The sequence below is a fragment of the Erithacus rubecula genome, assembly GCF_903797595.1.
Source record: "Erithacus rubecula genome assembly, chromosome: 3".
NCBI lineage: Eukaryota > Metazoa > Chordata > Aves > Passeriformes > Muscicapidae > Erithacus > Erithacus rubecula.
In genome coordinates this window covers 47,480,946-47,499,498 of record NC_136689.1, presented here as the reverse complement: position 1 = coordinate 47,499,498, position 18,553 = coordinate 47,480,946, and the positions used below count along the sequence as shown (strand labels likewise).

The following is an 18,553-nucleotide window of genomic DNA, read 5'->3' as shown; positions in this document are numbered from 1 at the left end:
TATTCATTGTCCTTATACTGGTTTTAGATTTTGTGGAAACAGAGCTCCTCTAGTGCATTCACCACTATGTGTTGATGGGTGGAGGAACATCTGTGTCCAGAGTGTAGTCTGGGTGAGAAGTGAGGAAATGATGAAAGCAGGCTGTCAACTGACAAAAAAATACAGACTAGAGGTGGATAGTAATGGAAATAATGCAGATCTGTTTAACTGACAACTAAAAGGAATTGGCTTCTTTAAACCTAACAACAAATGATGAGGTGATTTACAGTTATTTTCTGCAGGAAACCAAAACTATTGTGAAATCAAAAAAGCTAATCAAACTGGAGGGCAGTTATTGGCACAGTAAGAAAAATGTACTAAGTATTTGATGTGTACAGTGGGGTAATGGAGATAATGTCCTGGCAAAGCAGTGACATTCTTGAACACCCTTACAGCAAGATTTCTAAAGCATTCTCCCTAGGCATCTTCTAGTCATAAAATAAAGGCTGTTGGTCTCTAAAGAGGACTTTGTGATATAATTATTTTTGATAACTGAGAAATAGACCTGATTATTGGGGAAGATGAGTTTCAGTCCCTCTTTCCATTTATATTTGCCCATGCTGGCTATTGTTTTAATTAGGGGATTTGAAGAAAATTACTTCGGTGTATTTCATGGAGACGTGTGTGCATTGAGGATGGCTAAGAACCTCGCTATCTTTCTCTTTGGACTCATAAGTGTTGTGCTGTTCTCCACCTCCCAACAGTGAGACCAGCTAATTTAATGACTTTAATTTTAGGGATATTTGTCAGGTTTTGTTGGGTAATGAGAAGATTTGGCATATGCGTTTGAAATGCATGAAGCGATGTTGAAGGCTGTTCTAAAGCAAACAACTCATTCCAGGAGTGCTGATTTGTACATTTGATTAGCTTGTTAAAAGTTTGGGTGTTACTCAGTTCCTACTGAAGTTGTGTGATTGACATTTATTAGCCAGATCACTCAGCCTCATATCAAATGATCATTGTGACAGATAAAAGAGCTTTTTTTTTCCCCCCAAGCCTTTTCTTAAGTATTAAAAAAAAAGCGGACTCTCCCTATAGGTCATCTATATTTATTTTTCTGGGTAAAGTTTCTAGCTTTGCAGAAATATAACAAGCTGGAAGGAACATCATTATTACTTGGCTGAAGACTATGACATTGACATGAGGTCATCTGACAGGGGATTAAAGTGGAAAAATATTTGTGGCAATCAGTTAGAAACAAGAGTATCTCTTTGAAAAAATGAATCAGATGTAAACCACAAAAATCTGACTTGCTTTTGGGATTTTTCTTTGGTTGTTAAACTGTTCTCGAGAATCCTTGCTGTTATTTGTAAATACTGGCTTTCACATGCAGATTGGGATGAAAGCCATTGCCATTACAAGATAGATGTTTCAGCTGGAAGGCTACTCCATGTCATCTAGCTCCCTCTTTTATGAGACAATTGTTTTTTGTATAGGATTTGAAATCTAGTTCAGTGTGTTTCAAGCTGCCCTATTTTCATCAAATTTGGCTACCACTGCCACTGATTTCTGGCCTGTTTAAGCTTGGTCAGGGGTCTCTGCACCATTGTTTGCATGCAGATGCTCATGGTTTTTGAACTCATGGGAAAAAATGGTGTCTGCTGACAGTCTCTGGTTGAGTGCCATCAGTTAATGAGTGTAAATAACCTTTTATTTGCAAAGGTGTTTGGCATCTAGGAGCAGAAAATTTAGGCAAAAGTTATTTTAGTGATGATGAAGAGGTGACAATGTGAGGAGGAGGAGGTGGGAAATAAAATATGGCATCGAAAACTTTGATTAAAATATTTTTCCACTGTTTTTTTAAAGTTTAGTCTTCACTCTTTTCACAACCAATGAGCTTGCAGGATTCCATGCATTTCACAACTTTAAGATTGGGAGGTTTTTTCATTTTGATATGAGAACTGGTATCGACTGTTGTGCTGCTATGCTAATACAGTGCAGCAAGCTTGGATTCCAAGTGTGTTTGTGTATTTCTTTGTGAGATATGGGAGAACAGTAAAAAGGAGCATGCAGCCTAATGATGTGGAGACTGGGACTAGGACTAGTCCTAAAGACTGGAAGATGGACAACTGAGTAGTAGCGTGTTTGATCTAAAACTGCAGGATTTATTTTACTTGCCTTTTTTGTGTTTGGTGATGGTGTTGTTTGGAGTTTTTTGTTGATTTCGTTGCTGGGGTTTTTTGTTTTGTTTTTATTATTAAACAAACGTTTTATATCATGAATGCTTTCTTTGAAGCCTCCAATTAATTGAATTTTTTTTTTCATTACAAAACCTGAGTTTTTCTTTGATTTTCTTAATAAATAGAAACCAGAATATTTTAGTAAATGTCAATTAACAGGAAGTTTACGATTTAGGACATGAGAATCTCGCAAAATTGAGGGTTGTTTCTACTGATAATCTTAGGATAATGCTGCAGTCCATTTCCAGAACTTTCCAGGGGTCTGATGAGTGAGTCAGCAATAATGAGTCAAACCAATCTTGATACATATAAATGAAGTTTGTATCACATAGTGGAAATCTCAACTGACACTCTTCTTCCAGCTCATGGAGTCCTACCTGCAAACCATTCATGAGAGTAGAAAATCATTATGGCATGAGAAGGATCCTGGCTTATAGATACAGCCAGTATCAGCAGATTTTCAGTAGCAGGATCTAGTCAGGCTTTGAAATGACTTTTACCTTTATGCTTGGCAGATTTGTTTGAAAAAACCCCTTGGATTTCACTCTGTCAGAGTTCTGTCCTGTCTGCTGCTGTCTGCTTGCAGTTAAGTGTATGCTCTTTGGCCTTAAAGCCTGCTCATCTCCTCTTTGAGAGTGGGCTTGTGTGATACTGGGAGTATAATGATCTTGAAATACCTGCATCACCATGCATACCTATGAGGTCATCAAAACACCTTATACATAATACAGGAGGGGTTTGCTCACCTGCAGTGGCCTCTGAGGGTTTTGTCAGATGTCTCTCTTGAATTTCACTTGATGGTAAGCTCGCAGGTGCTCTAACATCTAACATCTTTGCTTGCTTTTCTGTTCTGTTTTTTTTTTGACAGATCTTCTTCTGGGTATAGTTTTTAAACTCTTGCATTAAATTAATTGTATTCCTTCCCACAAACTTTTCTTGGAATTTGCGTGGTATGTGTTGTATGTGACCATCCACGCCTTCTTCCATCCCTTTCTCTTCAAACTGACTGTAGCTGTTCAAGCTCAATAGTACCTTCAGCTTCTAAAATGAAAATCCTGTTAAAAGGAAAAGAATTCAAGAAAAAACCTCAGCATTCCTACCCCATGGTGTATGCTGAGCAGTTGGCGTTTATAAATCCTATACAAACAGATTATATTTCCATTAAAGTGGATCTACAAGTGATTTGGTGGATCCCTTTATTTTTCTGTTGTATTGCTGTGTGCAATACTCAAGTTGCTTTGAGGAATTAGGGGCTGAAATTTTGCTGCAAGCTCCTGTAGACTGCTAAGATCCCAACCCTATGAAATTTTGCTCACTTGCATATCAAGAAGGTGCTTTTTGCCTAGCAACAAGCTTTATGGTTTCTACCTGAGGATCAGAAACAGAAATGCGTTTGTTCAGACTTTTGCGTCACTTTGGTACTGACGGTTTTGACAGTCAAATCATCCCTGACATTTTTGTTGATGTGCAAGAAAGAAAATAATCCAGTATGTTTTTCCATAGCAGTGCTGTCATTGCAGCACTGACAATAGTAAAAAGTACATTCATCACTGAGTAACGAGATATCCTGGAAACATACGGGAAAGAGAGACATATTTCCAACAAAAATGTCTCACTTTTAATGGCAATTTTCTGACTGATTTATTTTTACTATTTATACTATCCCTGAAATATTTTATGGAAACCTGAGTCCCACTGAAAACTCACCAACCAACCAAAAGTGTATTTTACGTATTGTAGTAAGTAAATGATTAGTCATCACTAGTAAATTGTTTAATAAAGGAGGAGGAAATCTATATTAAGGGAAGGTGAAGAGCTTGATTTGATTGCTATATGTCTCACTCCTTCTTGTCTTCTTTTTGTTTCCCAGAAGATAATTATGAGGAATTTCTTTAAAAAATCATCCTAACAGACATTGCTCTGTGTTTGAGGATGGTAGCTGTATGTTGTAAGATTATTTTCTACTTGCTTATGTTTTCTTGAAGAAATTAATGGATAGTTTTTTTAATTTTAACTCAAGATTCTGTGGTATTCTTGTACATTGCCTGTGAAAAATTATATTGTCTTCAGAGATCTTAAGTGTAATAGTACGGGAACTCATTTTATAATGGAATTTGTGTTGGGTAAAGGATGATAAGCATCTGTGCACAAGACCAAGTCTTGACAGATCTCTTCACTTGCTGCATATGATGCCCTTTGGTTGGTAGGTTTGTTGTCTGGTTGTTGGTTTGCTCAGTTTGTTTCTTATGAGTAGTTAATTCACAACAAATGGTCACACTGGAGGGTTCTGAAATAAATTTTGTGTGTATTCTGATTTTGGTACAGGTATAGGTGTCTCTGTTAGTTTTGGAGGATTTTGATTACAACAGTCTGTTTCCTGGATGGCTGTTTTCTAGGTGAAACCTTCATGTACTGTACTTCCTTGGGATTTTTAGTTTGTAATTGATTTTGGCTGATTCCCTCTCCTAACCCCTTCCCCCTCTCTCATTTGAAAGTGTGAGTGAAACAGTTAATTGAAGATGGTTATGAGAAAAGGATTTTAAGTCAGTTGTTTATTCACTCTTTGCTTGCTGAGTATTGGCTCCATGAGATACTTTTGCATATGCTTGAGTACTTGGGCATAATTTTCTATAGTGTTCTTTCACTCCCATTGTAAGTGTATGTTTGCAATAAGCTAGAATTTCCAAAAATATCCTGCAAGAAATGAAAAAACCTAGTGGGAAGACCTATTTTGTATTTCTCTTTATAAATTATTAAATGGTTTGAGGAAAATAAATAGTTGTGTTTATAAATTTGCAGGATGATGGTGATAGGTTTCAGAACTGCCTGCTGGTCTCCTCTACCTGCCAGAGCTCCCGGAGAAAGCAAGACTGGAACATTGTGAAAGGCTAAAAGCCACTTCTGGTGCAGCAAATTCAGCTCTTTTCACATGGCAAGTTCCAGTGTGGTGATATGTGCTGTATGCCCATTGCAGCCATGCACAATGTAGAACACACTGGAGAAACTAGGAGTCTAATAAAATAAAAAAAACAGAAAATCATCTCCCTTTATTGTTGCTTAGCTTCCTCCCCCCTCCCCAGTAGAATGATATGTACTTTCTTTTTGCTGGTTTTGTGTGTCTGCACTGACTGCGTCTTGAGAAGAGATGACTGTTTTATCAAGACAGTTCAGCACATGACCATGGCCTGTAAATCAGCCTGATTCATCATAAAATGCTTCTTTTCTGTTAAATCAGCTATTCAGCTGGCAAACGCAACCTAGATGAACAGAAAAAATTGCATTGCTGGGGCAACTCTTTCTTTAGGTTTATTTCTCAAACCATAACCTGGAGATCTCATTTTTTCTTCTCAAATATTGTTTCAGAAGAATTTTTTTGGTGAATGTTTTTCAGGGAATAGGATTTCTTCCTTCTCTTCCTCTTCCCATTCTGGATCATTTCACCTTTTATTCAGCTTATTAAATTACCATCTCAATTCACTACGTGGTAAAGCAGGTCACTTTCTAAAAGCACCCACCTAGCTATTTTTTCCAATAGTGTTTGACTGTTGAAGTTTTAATTGGAGCAGAAGCCATAATTAAAAAGCAGGCAAATCTTTTCTCCTCATACCCTCACTGATTTCTGTTGAAGCAACCAGATGAGCTTATATATAAATATGTATATATGCTTTTTTTTTAATGAAAAGTGTTGGAATTCACTAAAAAAGGTTAAAATTGAAATGAGTAATCTTCAGTGCATAATGCAATTGTTAATTTTAGTTTCTTGCGTAGGAGCTGTTATGACTTGAACAGCCAGCTCTAGCCTTCATTAGAGAAGAAGCAGGCAGTTTTGAGACAGGTGGAGCTGGATCAAGCTGTGAAAGAGACTTGCTGGGAACTGGTCATTAGTGTTAGAAATCTGGTCCTATCTATTGCATCCCTCACTTGTGCCGTGATCACTTGCCAGTGTTATTTATTTTTCATCTTTTCCAGGTTAACTATGATGCATCAAGCTCTCTGAAGGACCAGCATGGAGATTGGCACTCTGAACTGTTAATGGGGACATGGGACTCACGTTGCTGTTGATCATTTACGTGGACTTAACCAGCAAAGGCCAACAGAAGACACTAGAAAGGCAGTTGGAATTTTAGCAAGCAGTTTTTCAGGTAAACGGCTTCTTTGGTGCAGCTGATCCCAGTGTAATCATTTCTGTGAGCACTGTGTAAGCATGTAGATGAGCTGCAGGCTGATCTGCTCCTGACGAGTTTGTGCATGCAGGTGCATTTCTTGATGAAAATCCTTATCAAATTAAGAGTTATTTAACAGACAAGTTAAAGGACTTGCCACTCATCGTATTTTGAATTTTCATCAAAGTGGTTCAAGTTTCAGTTGTAACTGCAGAATAGCCAAAATCATCGGCCTTCTTGGGAAGAGCGGTAGGAGAAAGGAGAGTCACAAATTAGCTCACAGTAAGGCAAGTCAGGCTTCAGGTTAGTTTCATATTCCATTCAGTTTGTTTATGAACCTTATAGCTTGATTTCTTGTGAAATTCACAGTCCTCAAACAGGAAGATTATATAGGAAATTTTATTTGCTTACAGTGAACACAAACAAAAACTGGAAGATGTGTTTATAACTCACTATGCCTTAGATTTTTTCACTTAAAACATGGCTTAAAAAAAAAAAAAAAGATAAGTTGTACTGGTTCTGTTGAACATTTAATTTCAAACTATAAAAGGAAAGATGGCAAAGTGTGATTTTGCTGCTGTTTCACTGTTGAGAAGTGGTCATGTGTTGCAAAAGACCCTTCCTGAAATAACTTCATATTTCAAATACAGTTGTTTCTTTTTGAAGATGCTTAAGTCAAATGGATGGGGAAAGAAAAGTTAAATTATTCATGAGTCTTCTTTGATAATTGATCAGTGGGGGCGTCTTCAGAAGGGAGCTGAGGGCAGAGAAAGAAAGAAAAAATAATAATAGGCTTGAACTCTGAAAGCCTTTAAAGGTTCTGTACAACAACCCCATAGTAAGCTGAGAGTAAATGCAGTTCAGTTGAGATTTCTTTATTAGAATTACCTGCCAAGGGCTTTCTGTACAGTTTGCCTAGTACTGAAGAGTGACATAGGTTTTGGGAAGAGGCTTAAGGTTTTAATGTTGGAGCTGTTGGTTTGATATCTGAAAATGTGACCCTGAAGGCTTTATTGCCAAATTTAAAGTTCATACTTATCTTCAATTATCACCTCTTAAAAATTATATAAATATGTATTTATAGTAGTAGTGAACACCACAGCTTCTGCTATACATAAATCCACGTCTGAATACTTAAAACAGTGTTGTTGCTCATGCTTGGTTTTTATTCTTGTTTGTTTGGCTGTTACTTTTTCTTAAAAGAAAAGAAGAGAAAAGGAAATGGAAATGGAAAATTAGAGGAGGGGAAAATCAAGATGCCAGAGACCTATAATGGGTCTTTTTATCTGGTATGATTGAGCTTTGTTGTAGATAGTCCTTCACTGTCCCTGCCTGACTCCTGGCAGTCCTGGGGCTGGGCTGGAGAGTCACAGAACCTTACCTTAAATCTGCTCTCCACAAAGACTGCTCAGATTTGCTTGCTTAACCTGACACAATTCTGCTGTTACCTAATATTGTTGATTCAGTACATGTCTTCAGCTGGGACATGCATAGTTTTCCACTCCTGAGCTGCAGATTTTGGTTTGTTTATCAAAGGAACTGAAATTGGGAATTAAAAGAAAAAAATAAATTTTACCCCCAATGTTTCTTTTGTGTGTGTATCATGGTATCTTGACTTTTCAGGTCACCAAATCTTGTTATTTTAATTTCTGTCTGGAAGAATGTCTGAGCAAGGTAAATTGAACCAGGAGACAGCAGAGGAAACTGCAAAAGAGCAGGAGACTGCCATCTCTGAAGCCAACCCAGACAACTGTGCTCTTAATAAATCTGAAAGCTCAGAAGTAGAGGAGGAAAAGCTTAGTGATTCCAAGACAGAGCTGCAGGTAAGACAGGAGTAGTGAACGGGCATGTTAAATATCAATCTGATACAATTGCTTTTCCATTTCTGTGAGTTCTTTCATTGTTTACACTTCCCCTATTTTTTCTTATGATTTTGAGACTGTTTCTGCTTTTTCCTTTTAAAATTATTTATTTATTTATTTATTTATTAGGATTCTTTTATTTTACTATAATATAAATGCTATTATTTGTTTTACCTTTCATGCTGTTTAGGCTGCTTTCCTTTTTTTTTTTTTTTTTTTTTTTTGAGAAGTTAATTTCTAGACATCTATTTTAAAGCTTGGTGAGATATTTGACTGTTTTCCCTCTTTGGGAACTTAGAAAATTACCTTGACCTCATGAATTTGCAGGTAATACTAATGAATAATTACTTAATGTGTGGTTTGGTTTGTAGGTGTTACTGCCAACAAAAAGTTGTTATGCAAAGCCTAAGAAGGTAATTTGATAAGCACACTTTATCGGATGAGGGGGTTTTTAGTCCTCTTTGCTCAATCAAATAAAAAAATAAAGGGGGAGACCACAATTTAAGAGGAATTTGGAGAGGGGGAGCATTTACTTAAGTATACCTTTTCTTACATTTTATTATAAGCAAAATTACAGAACATTGTGTAGTTTTTTTCTTGTTTATACCTCTTTGTAAAATGAATGAAAACGAGCAGAGATTATGCTTGGTTTTCCCTGCTTTCCAGACTGGGTTTGGGGAAGTTGCTTTTGCAGTCAGCAACTAATTTAAAACAACAGCTAGAAGTGATTTAGTCTGTTTATTGGTAATGCTCTCATCATGCCCACTGTCCAGTGAAGTGATAAATGCTTCTCTTTTTTTTGCTATACCCAGAAACGAGGTGCAAATCAGCAGAAAAAGAGATCCAAGGTAAGGGCCCATCTCTGTTGGAATTGCATGCCACAATAGGATGAAGAATTTCAGTTAAATGCCTGTCTACAATCAAAATTGCAGTCTTTCTGCACTTACCTGGTTGAGTTTTTTGTTTGTGGTGCAGGTTTTTCTTGCCCCCTACCCCATGGTCCTTTTACACAGGCTTCCTTTTATCCATCATAATTTTGTGCTGCTGGACTTGCTGTGTCCATATGTTGACAGTATGTGTGCTTCTGTGCATCACTGGAAAACGTTCACTCTTTTTGCATTAAAAACTAATGTTTCTGTTGGAATTTTATTTTAATGAAAAAACCTTACCATAATGAAACAGAGATTGACTAGCTCCCTATGGAGGGAATGGGTGAGGACAGATGTGGGAAGGAGCTTCTAGAAACAAATAAAACCCTAAAAAACTTCTTTTAATTTTTCAAGTGCTGATCTGTAATACACACACATTTTATTATCCATGTTTCTTGGCTATAATACTGCTAGAATAAGGGGAGGAACTCCCAGAACAAACAAAAAAAAACCCAAACCAAATGACAAAAGGAGCCCTTTATGTCAAATTACTTTCAGTATTGGACTATCTCTTCTTTGCTGTTACAATTTTTTGGTGTCAGTGAGTGAACTGTAGCTAAAACCTGCCACCTTCCCTGTGTAGCAAATATCTTGCTGCTTAGAATCCGTTTATATCCATGTCCAAGGCAAATGCACTTGGGAGGGTGATAGTTATCTGGGATATTTGGGACCAGCTTATGCAGGCAGTTTATGTGACTTGGAGTCAGTAGTAGTGCTTTCTGTTTTGTTCTCTCTCTCTCTTATTCAGTCAGGAGCTAAGGGAAAACTAGTGCGGAGTCTTGCTGTGTGTGAAGAGTCATCCCCTCGCCCAGGAGCAGAAAATCTTCATGACAACCAGGTACACTTGCAATCATTGCTGTTAGCTGCATGGTTGAGCTCTGTCTTCAGTTGCATGATTGTGTTTCTTAATTGGGCGTTTAACAATGTCTTTCTTGGGGGAAAAATTACATCCGACAATGAACATGTTTTTATGGAACTTCTGGTTTAGCGTGAACTTTAATTTGAAATACTAGTTTTATACTATATCACAGGGTGTTGTTTGCTTTTTTTTCCAGACCCCCTGAAAATTTCAGCAAATGGAAAAGAATTCAAAAGAATTCAGATTTTAAAATTTAAAAAATTAGTAACAATCAAAAAGAATATTAATATGCTCTTTTCTCTGAGGCTATCTCTTTTGAGGCTGGACCAAATACAGTTACAAATATGCTCTGATTTGTGGTTCCTCTAAGACTTCAGTTCATATCAATGTCCCCCTTCACATAAAATTTAAATGTCCTTCACTCTCTAAAATACCTTGGTAGAGCCAAGGATGCCTCCTACTGAGCGGCATTCTTATTTTAAACTCTTGGTGTAAATTAAACTATATCAAAAAGCGTGTATTTGAGCTTGTATTTATCTGTACTGGTAGTGTTGTATTCCCAGCAGCTGGTAGAGTTCTGTCCTCTGCACTCCTCACCTTGGAAAATAACCCTGGTGCCAGTCTTTGTAGACTAACTTCTTAAAGTACTCCAAAAGAAAAATTAAGCCTCAATTACTCCTCTTTGCTAGCCTAGTGAGAGCAAGGCTTAAAAAAACCCAGCTAACTAAACCCGAATGTGATGAACACTGCCTATAATTTATGAGATATTTATGTGCAACTGAAATCAGCCATTGAGAGAGCTAAGTGGCTTCTTGTGAGCTTAGCACAAAAATTAGAAATGGCATTTAAGTGTACTTTCTCACTGTTTCCTCTATTGACTTGAAATGAAACAAATCTGTCTCTCCTCTTAGCTCATAATTAAGGAGAGGTTTTTCTGTTTTTTTTAAAATTATATTGAAAGACCAAAAATGAACTTGCTTAGCAGCAGGACATTTACATGTTCTACTGCTCTACAATGATGCTTATGCAGTAGACGGGCAGGTTATTTATCAGTTGTTCTGTTGTAGGTAGACACTTTCTGCTTCAAAATGCGTGGCTTTTGTTCCCATTTTGTTTGTATTTTCTATTGTTTAATGGAGAATGAAAAGGAGAACAATATAAAGAGATTGTGAACCACCATCGCTGCTGGTTTATAGTGTACGACACAGAACCTGTAGTAAACTACAGAGACACTGGCAGTGTTGAGGCAAAATCTCTATCCTTACACCAGGCAGAGGAGGGGTTCCTGTTTCACATAGCCTTTAGTCTTACCTGACTGACCAGCCTCAGCAAAGATTTCTTTGACCATCTTAAAATATTTATGGGAGATGAAATGTCTCCCATGACTCCAGCATGTTTTCTAAGGAAACAGTTGGCTTGGTGTAATTAATTTGATGAGAATTGCCCTTTCTTGTTGACCTATTACTAATGAATGTGGCTCAACTTTGCCATGGAAAGCTGGACCTGCAGGCTCCTCCCTGGGCTGGCTGAAGGATACAGGAAGTTTTGTGCCAACCAAATTGTTTTGCGCTTACTTCAGAGGAGAAGTAGCTTATTTTTTGTTTGGAGTTATTTTAAAATAATTTTTATTTTATTCTAATGGTTTATAAACCACAGGGAATTAATTATCAGAGAATGTACAGTACTTTGCCAGAACTACTGAGTATGGATTGTACTGCAGACTTGATGTTTGTACGTATATTTGAATACTTGCCTTCATTTTCCTGTATAAGGAAAAAACTTGTTTACCTGTATTACTTGATCTTGAGTGCTTATCCAATGGTTCACTATGTCCTTACTTAAAAGAAATGTTGCCTTTAATGTTATGCTATAGACCAAGAAGTGTATTACTACAATTTGAAAATCTATTTTGTTGTTCACTATACTTGTATTAATGTATTTATTAACATTGTATTTTATTATTGAGAAAAATCAATAAAAATCAAAGAAAATATACAGTAGCTTGCTTTCACGACTCTACAGCCCTTTTGTGTGTTTTTTCTAGTGCAAATACATCAGTATTATGTTACATGTAAAGGAGTATTTACTGTATGTTCACATATGTGCTTTTCTGTGAAGTTCATTTTCATAAGTGCATTTTTAAGAATCACTGTGAAGTTTAGGATTAATAGCCTAGGAACATTACCAGTTACATTTTTCTCCTGTTGAAAAGCTAGCAGCACAGTCACTCTGCTCTGGGCAAGGCAGGAAATCAAGTTATCCTTTGGGTTTATTTGGCAGTGGTTGATCCAAATTTTGTTTGAATGAGAAATCAAACTGCCATTTGAAGTGAAAGAAAGCAGGCACAGCATTAGTTCTCTGAGCACAACTGAGCAATTTAGGAAACATTTCTCAATGTATCCTTACTTCAAATGACCAGGAATTCCCACTCTTTCCCTCTGTAGGTTCAGATTTTGGCTAAGACTGTCAGCCAAAACTAACACAAGTTTTAACAGGGATTAAGGGTGATAGATCAGGTTAAATTTTGGGTCCAGGTCTTTGTTTCTCTTCTACAACACTTTTCATCTTAAGTCTTTTGTGCCACATTCAGATTTCACAAAAAGCCAATAATGATTAAGCTGAGAAGTTATCAATTTCTGTCTTACTGAGGCATGGTTATGCTGATACTTTGTTTTGTTAGGATCTTGTTCTTACATGTCTTGTGATGGCTGATTCATAGTTCTGTAAAGAATTCAGAAACATAGAATTTGTAATAATTACTGGAAACATCTTTTGAATTCATAATGGTTGCTTAAAAACACACTGCTTACTTAAAAGTTTTCTATCGATATTTTGGTATGCTATATTTGAAAAATAGTGAAGGAAGGAAATTTACTAGCATTCAAGAAACTCCAAAATTCTTGAGTGTTGATGAATTAGGTTTTCATTAACACCATGTAAAGAAATTATCGAGCATGCAGGACTCTCTTCTATTAAAGAAAACTTCTTTACCAGGGAGTTTTGTGACAGCTTTCTTCAAATGTGCTTTTTTACACTACTTAAGCATATCGTTTTCTTGGGTGTTTTTGTTTTTTTTTCTTTAAAAGACGAAACACAGAAGTATGCTTTTTTCAATTTTTTCTGATCAGATTAGGATTTCTTGAAATATGTAAATTATGCCATGGTAACTCAAAAAGAAAACAATTTGGGTTTTGTTAAAACAAAGCCAGTATAAAGTAATGTTGTAAGCAGGGAAAGCAAATTCTTTCAAGAATATTATTAAATGCAAACCAGCTTGAATTCACAGTTTTTATTAACTTTTTAAAGCTGAAGTATGTTTCAAAGGGATTCATAGTCTCTGAAATACTGAATTTTTAGGGTAAAATTTGTGGTGCGTTAGAGAAGTTCACTTACTGAAGCTTTTTTTTAGTCAAGGATGTGTTTAGTTCAAGGGTTTGTCTTTGAAAAATCACAGGGCACATTTCTCCCCTTTTCAAAAGACACATCTGCATATGCCTTTAAAGATGAGTTACCTGATAGGTTAGTAAGCCCTCCTGTATACAATGGAGTATAAAATTTGCTGGCACACTTCTATTAGAGCCAGAAAACTCCATCTACCTGATACTGCGCTTATGTGTGCAAAACAATTCATATCAACCTGTAGACTTTCTAGTGGAAGGAAAAGAAGTTTTATTTTTTAGATATCTATCCATTGATCATCATTGAATGTATGCAGAATTAAATTATAGAATTAATTAAGAAAGGCCATATAAAATGTATTTATTTATTCTGTAAAGCCTTAAGGGAGAACTACTCAAGTATAGCATAATATAGCCCCTTTAATAGAGGTAGCCTAAATTTATAATATTCAAAATATTAAAGAAGAAATACCTACTTACCATTAGAATTTGGCCTCTAAGATGTCGTCATTCATCTGGCTAAAAAATGCTATGTTTCAAATGGGAAGAAATGTATCTGGCTTCAACTTGTCTAGCTACACATAGTTAAATGCCAACATCTGCAGGTTGGTAGCTGTGGGAAGTGTACTGAATCTGGCCCATAATTTATCTGTCTTTTTTCCTCAACAGGAATCAATCCAACTACAGCTTTCAAGTTTTCCTAGCTTGCAAGAAGATAAATCTAGTAAAGATGACTCTGAGAAAGAAAAAGAGAAGGATAAAAATAAAGATAAAAACAGTGAAAAAAGCAAGATCAGAATGTTATCAAAAGGTGAACTTAATCTTTAAAAAATTATATTTACCATTGTATAAAGGATTCTACATTTTTACAAGGATTTATTTTTTTTGTTTTTATATATATGTACAGTAGAAGTGTTTTCATACACTGAGAAAATTCAGAACCTAAAATGTATATGCATAAGAATATTTTTCATACAAACATTGGGCTTTAAAGTGAAGAAACCTTCCAAACTGAGGCCTTTGATTATATTTTATTTGTTTTCTTTGATGTAAAATCAATCTTTTGAATGCTTAACTGTGTTGGTATAAACACAAAAATATATATGTGTGGTTGCATAAGTGTATATAGTGCATAAGATATTAATACTATTTTGTCTGTGTTAATATATTGGCATGTAACTTGTGCAGTGTAGGCAGTAGAGAGTGTCATCTTCACTGTTGCTTATCTCTCATGGAGAATTTATCTTAAATGCAGCAAGGAAATTAATCCATGGCATTTAACCTGCATTGTAACCTTCTATTATCACCTATCAAGAATTCTTCAGGAAAGATGTTTTATCTAAATTTGGTTTCGCTTTTTAAAATATCTTTATCAATCCACAGTATAAAGTTGCATTGTAATCTCCCAAAAATAATTATTGCCTACCTGCAGCTGGTGTGAATTGTCATTTGGCTTCAGTGGAGCTCTCACAGTTCACGCCAACTTGAGGATCTATGTGTACATTTGAGTCAGGAGATAATGCTGAAAAAATAATTTTGGCTACTGTCACACATCCTTATTACCTGCCTACTCCCAGGTGTCATAAGATTTCAGCCTTTTAATGCAAATAGAGTTCCCACTGGCATGATTCCTTATTTGTTGAGTGTACAGCATTTATTAAGTGACACAAAGAGACATTGATGAATAAAACTTTTCTTTCCTCATTTTAATTTTTTTAATTATTTAAAGGAAGAACTTGGCAGGTCCTTGAAGGGCATTGAAGGTTTTCTGTGTTTTTAAATGACCAGCAGTTTCTGTCAATATTTAGTTTTGATGCTGTGTTCTCATTGGAGTTGTACAGAGGAACAATGAATGTCCACCTGATGCTTTAGAATGTATATTTTTCTTGGTTGAATTCTGAATGACTATTTTCTTTCAGAGCATATTCTTTCAGATTGTTACTGGAAAATGGATTTTGATTTATAGCATAGTTAATCAGAACCATTGAAAAGACATAAATAAGTAGAGACTGTTTATTTTTATTTTTCAGATTGCAGTCAAGAGTATACAGACTCAACAGGCATAGATTTGCATGAGTTTCTCATCAACACTTTAAAGAATAACCCCAGGTAGGTATTTTCTGTGTTCAGCTGATATTCCTGAAATTATAGTTTGCAGTCTTTGACTTCTTGTAACTGTACACTGTGTTTTATTTGTTCTGGAAATGGCTATGAGGGAAAATGTAAAGGAGGCAGGCTGTTAACTGAGAAAAATGCAATAAAAAAGTCATCAACTTCTACTCTCCCTCCCATCCAGTCACCCATTGCTTAAATTCAATGTCAGTAACATCTGGTCTTTGTCCTTACCTTCTTTTATACAGCTCTACATGGTAATTGCAATAATATATTATAACTGATGTGGTTGGAGATGTGTATTCATGTATATGAATATAAATGTATATGAATATAAAATTAGCTTTCTTTGAGCAATGCTGCACACAATTAAAATCCTGTGCTCAGTGCCAGATTCTGCTCTCAGTATTCCCATAGTTTTCATTTGAAGCTACAAGCCCATCTCATCATTAAATCTGCCTCTAAACATCCAAGGAAAGATCTGTAACATTTTTATACACTGTGATTTTCAATGATATTTCAGTTGGATGTGTTAAATAGGTACTATGTAATTCTGCAATTATTCCCAGGAGAACTGGGAATAATTGGGTTCCCAACAGTTTGCATAACCCCTTGTACAGATTATGGAAGGTCCTTCAAATGCTTTATCTGGGCAGAATGAGAAAGTTCAAAAAAACTAAGGAATGATGGTACTCTGTTCAGTTTAGAAATGTGTGGAAATACACATTTTAACTTTTAACTGTTTTTGACAAGGGAGGAGAGGGAAAAAGAACATCTGAGACATTCCAGTGAAAACCAGAGCATTTTGCCTGAGAAATACTGTGACACTGCCTCCTGGGAGCCAAAGTTCAAAGGTGGTGTTCTCCATTGTGCTCTTTAACTAGATAAGATGTGTCCAGCTTCCTTGCAGCAAATCAATGCCTTGTGGAAAATATGTCTCAGGAAAAATGTTGAAAATTTCTGTGGGTAGCAGCTCTTCTTGTGAAAGGTCTAGCTTAGGTCGAAATCTCATTTTCCATCAAAAAGGGTGAAAAAAAAGATCAGAGCTATCCATAGCAGGGAGAGTCTACGAAATGCATTGATTGCAGCCTGTTGTGGCTGGAAGTGCTCTCAGACCACAGTTGAGCTCATAGAAGAGTGGAATCTGTATGTCAGTGAAAGTGCAGAAAGACAGGCTTCAGTCTTTTGCAGATGATCCAGGGTAAAAAAAACATGTTTCATTTTTAATCAAGATGACAGACAATGCTTGCAAAATAGCCTTACAAACATTGCTATATGAATATTTTCCTCTAAAATGTCTTTTCATAGTTGATGGTGCAAATCCTTGTGTTTCTTTTTGACAGGGACAGAATGATACTCTTGAAAATGGAACAGGAAATTATTGATTTTATTAGTGACAACAAGTAAGTTGAGTTCCACACTTTGTTTATTAAGTCACTTGCATGTGTTCCAGCATGAATTGTGAGAGGGATACACTCATATGGACTGCAGTGCTCCTGAGGGCTGTTACTGGCACAGTGCAAGAGTAGGCTTCTATTTCCAGCTATGTGATGCTCAAAATAAGTAGATGTAAATGAAAACCTTTTGCCTTTCATTGTGCTGCAATTCCACTAGCTCTGCTCATTTAGATCCAGAAGTATAATTAAAGCTTTTAGTGTAGAGGATAATCAAATATGGTATTTCATGGCTTTTCCTTTGTGCTATATTATTCCAATGTGTTGGAAAGTGAAACTGAACTTAGGTGGAGGGATTCTTGCTTCTATGTGGTCTTTATAATAAAATATTCCTGCAGCTTTAAAAATGGAGAATCAGAATAGAAGCTGAGGAAAAAATTATATTGATGGGAAGTAACCATTTTTTCAGTAGTAGAGGCAAAAAGGAGTGTTTGCCAAACTAGATCTTTCCAGAATTGCCCTGAATCTTACCTTTGGAAGAAAGACAGAAAACTGTTGCCAGCGTCTCAGCAAATCTATAGGATTGGTTGTGCAGGGAATGTGAGTGCATGTGGGGGATTGAGGGATGAGTTTCTTCCCAGCACACAGAATGTTGACTAGGTACCGTGAAGTGGTAATTAATTCCTTTTCTTTTTTTCTTTCAGCCTTCTGTAGGAAACTTTTATATGTAAATGCATAACAGAGTTTTCAGTGACATTTTTGTTCACTGAATAGTCAAATGTATTGCTGTTTTCATTTATTTACAGCTTAGATGGAAATTATTAATGCTGTTTGTTTCCTTTGTTTCTAGTAATCACTACAAAAAGTTCCCACAGATGTCATCATATCAGAGGATGCTAGTGCACAGAGTGGCAGCTTATTTTGGAATGGATCACAATGTGGATCAGACTGGAAAATCTGTAATTATCAACAAGACCAGCAATACAAGAATGTAAGTAACAACACTGTTGTGTTTTTATTTGTTCTTTTTCTCAAGACATGAGCTGGTTTGTACCATGACTTCATAGTGTAATTTATATACATATACATATATATATATATAAAAATAAATTTTAATTTGTTTTTGTAGCAGCAGTGAGTGCTGTTTATTGTGTTCTGGGTTGGGAAGGGAGGACAGGGCTCTCATGGTGAGGTTATCTAAGGCTATAAAGATACATGAGGAGAAATCAACCTGATTGGTCTCTTGCAAGAAAGCACAGTATCTTGAAATGTTACTTTTCCTGATTCCTTAGCGCCAGCACTTTGCTACAGAAGTAAGCTTCTTGCTTTACAAGTCACCTGATACCATACAGCTACATCCTAAACAGCCCAAATGTATTTTCTCTTCTCTTGTTCTGGCTCTCGCTGCTTCAAGCGTCATTTTATGTCCAGCCTGATTATTTTGGATTTGGTTTCCCTCTACTGCCTGCCACTATTCGTTCTCTTTTCTTCTCCTCTCATCTTGATTCCACTTCATTTTCCCTTCAAATCTCACTGTTTGACTACAGTATTACTGTGTAATACAAATTTCTTCTGGTGGTTCAAATGCATTGCAAAATTCCTGCTGGGTTAAACCTG

General features: G+C 36.2%; 1 protein-coding gene across 40 annotated transcripts in view; it reads left to right on the top strand.

Annotated features, from left to right (window-relative positions):
- ARPP21 (cAMP regulated phosphoprotein 21) overlaps positions 1 to 18,553 on the top strand; it is a 198,157-nt gene that overhangs the window by 87,864 nt on the left and 91,740 nt on the right. For 31 of the 40 annotated variants that reach the window (XM_079302584.1, XM_079302613.1, XM_079302585.1 and 28 more), the window contains 8 exons: positions 6,189 to 6,361; positions 8,006 to 8,205; positions 9,057 to 9,092; positions 9,922 to 10,011; positions 14,100 to 14,241; positions 15,461 to 15,539; positions 16,886 to 16,945; positions 17,787 to 17,927. In XM_079302584.1, the coding sequence (XP_079158710.1) occupies positions 8,044 to 8,205; positions 9,057 to 9,092; positions 9,922 to 10,011; positions 14,100 to 14,241; positions 15,461 to 15,539; positions 16,886 to 16,945; positions 17,787 to 17,927 (710 nt within the window). In that variant the 5' untranslated portion in view covers positions 6,189 to 6,361; positions 8,006 to 8,043. Of the gene's footprint in view, positions 1 to 6,020; positions 6,097 to 6,188; positions 6,362 to 8,005; positions 8,206 to 9,056; positions 9,093 to 9,921; positions 10,012 to 14,099; positions 14,242 to 15,460; positions 15,540 to 16,885; positions 16,946 to 17,786; positions 17,928 to 18,553 lie in introns of those variants that run through there. The other 9 variants (XM_079302591.1, XM_079302577.1, XM_079302592.1 and 6 more) reach the window with 3 other exon arrangements.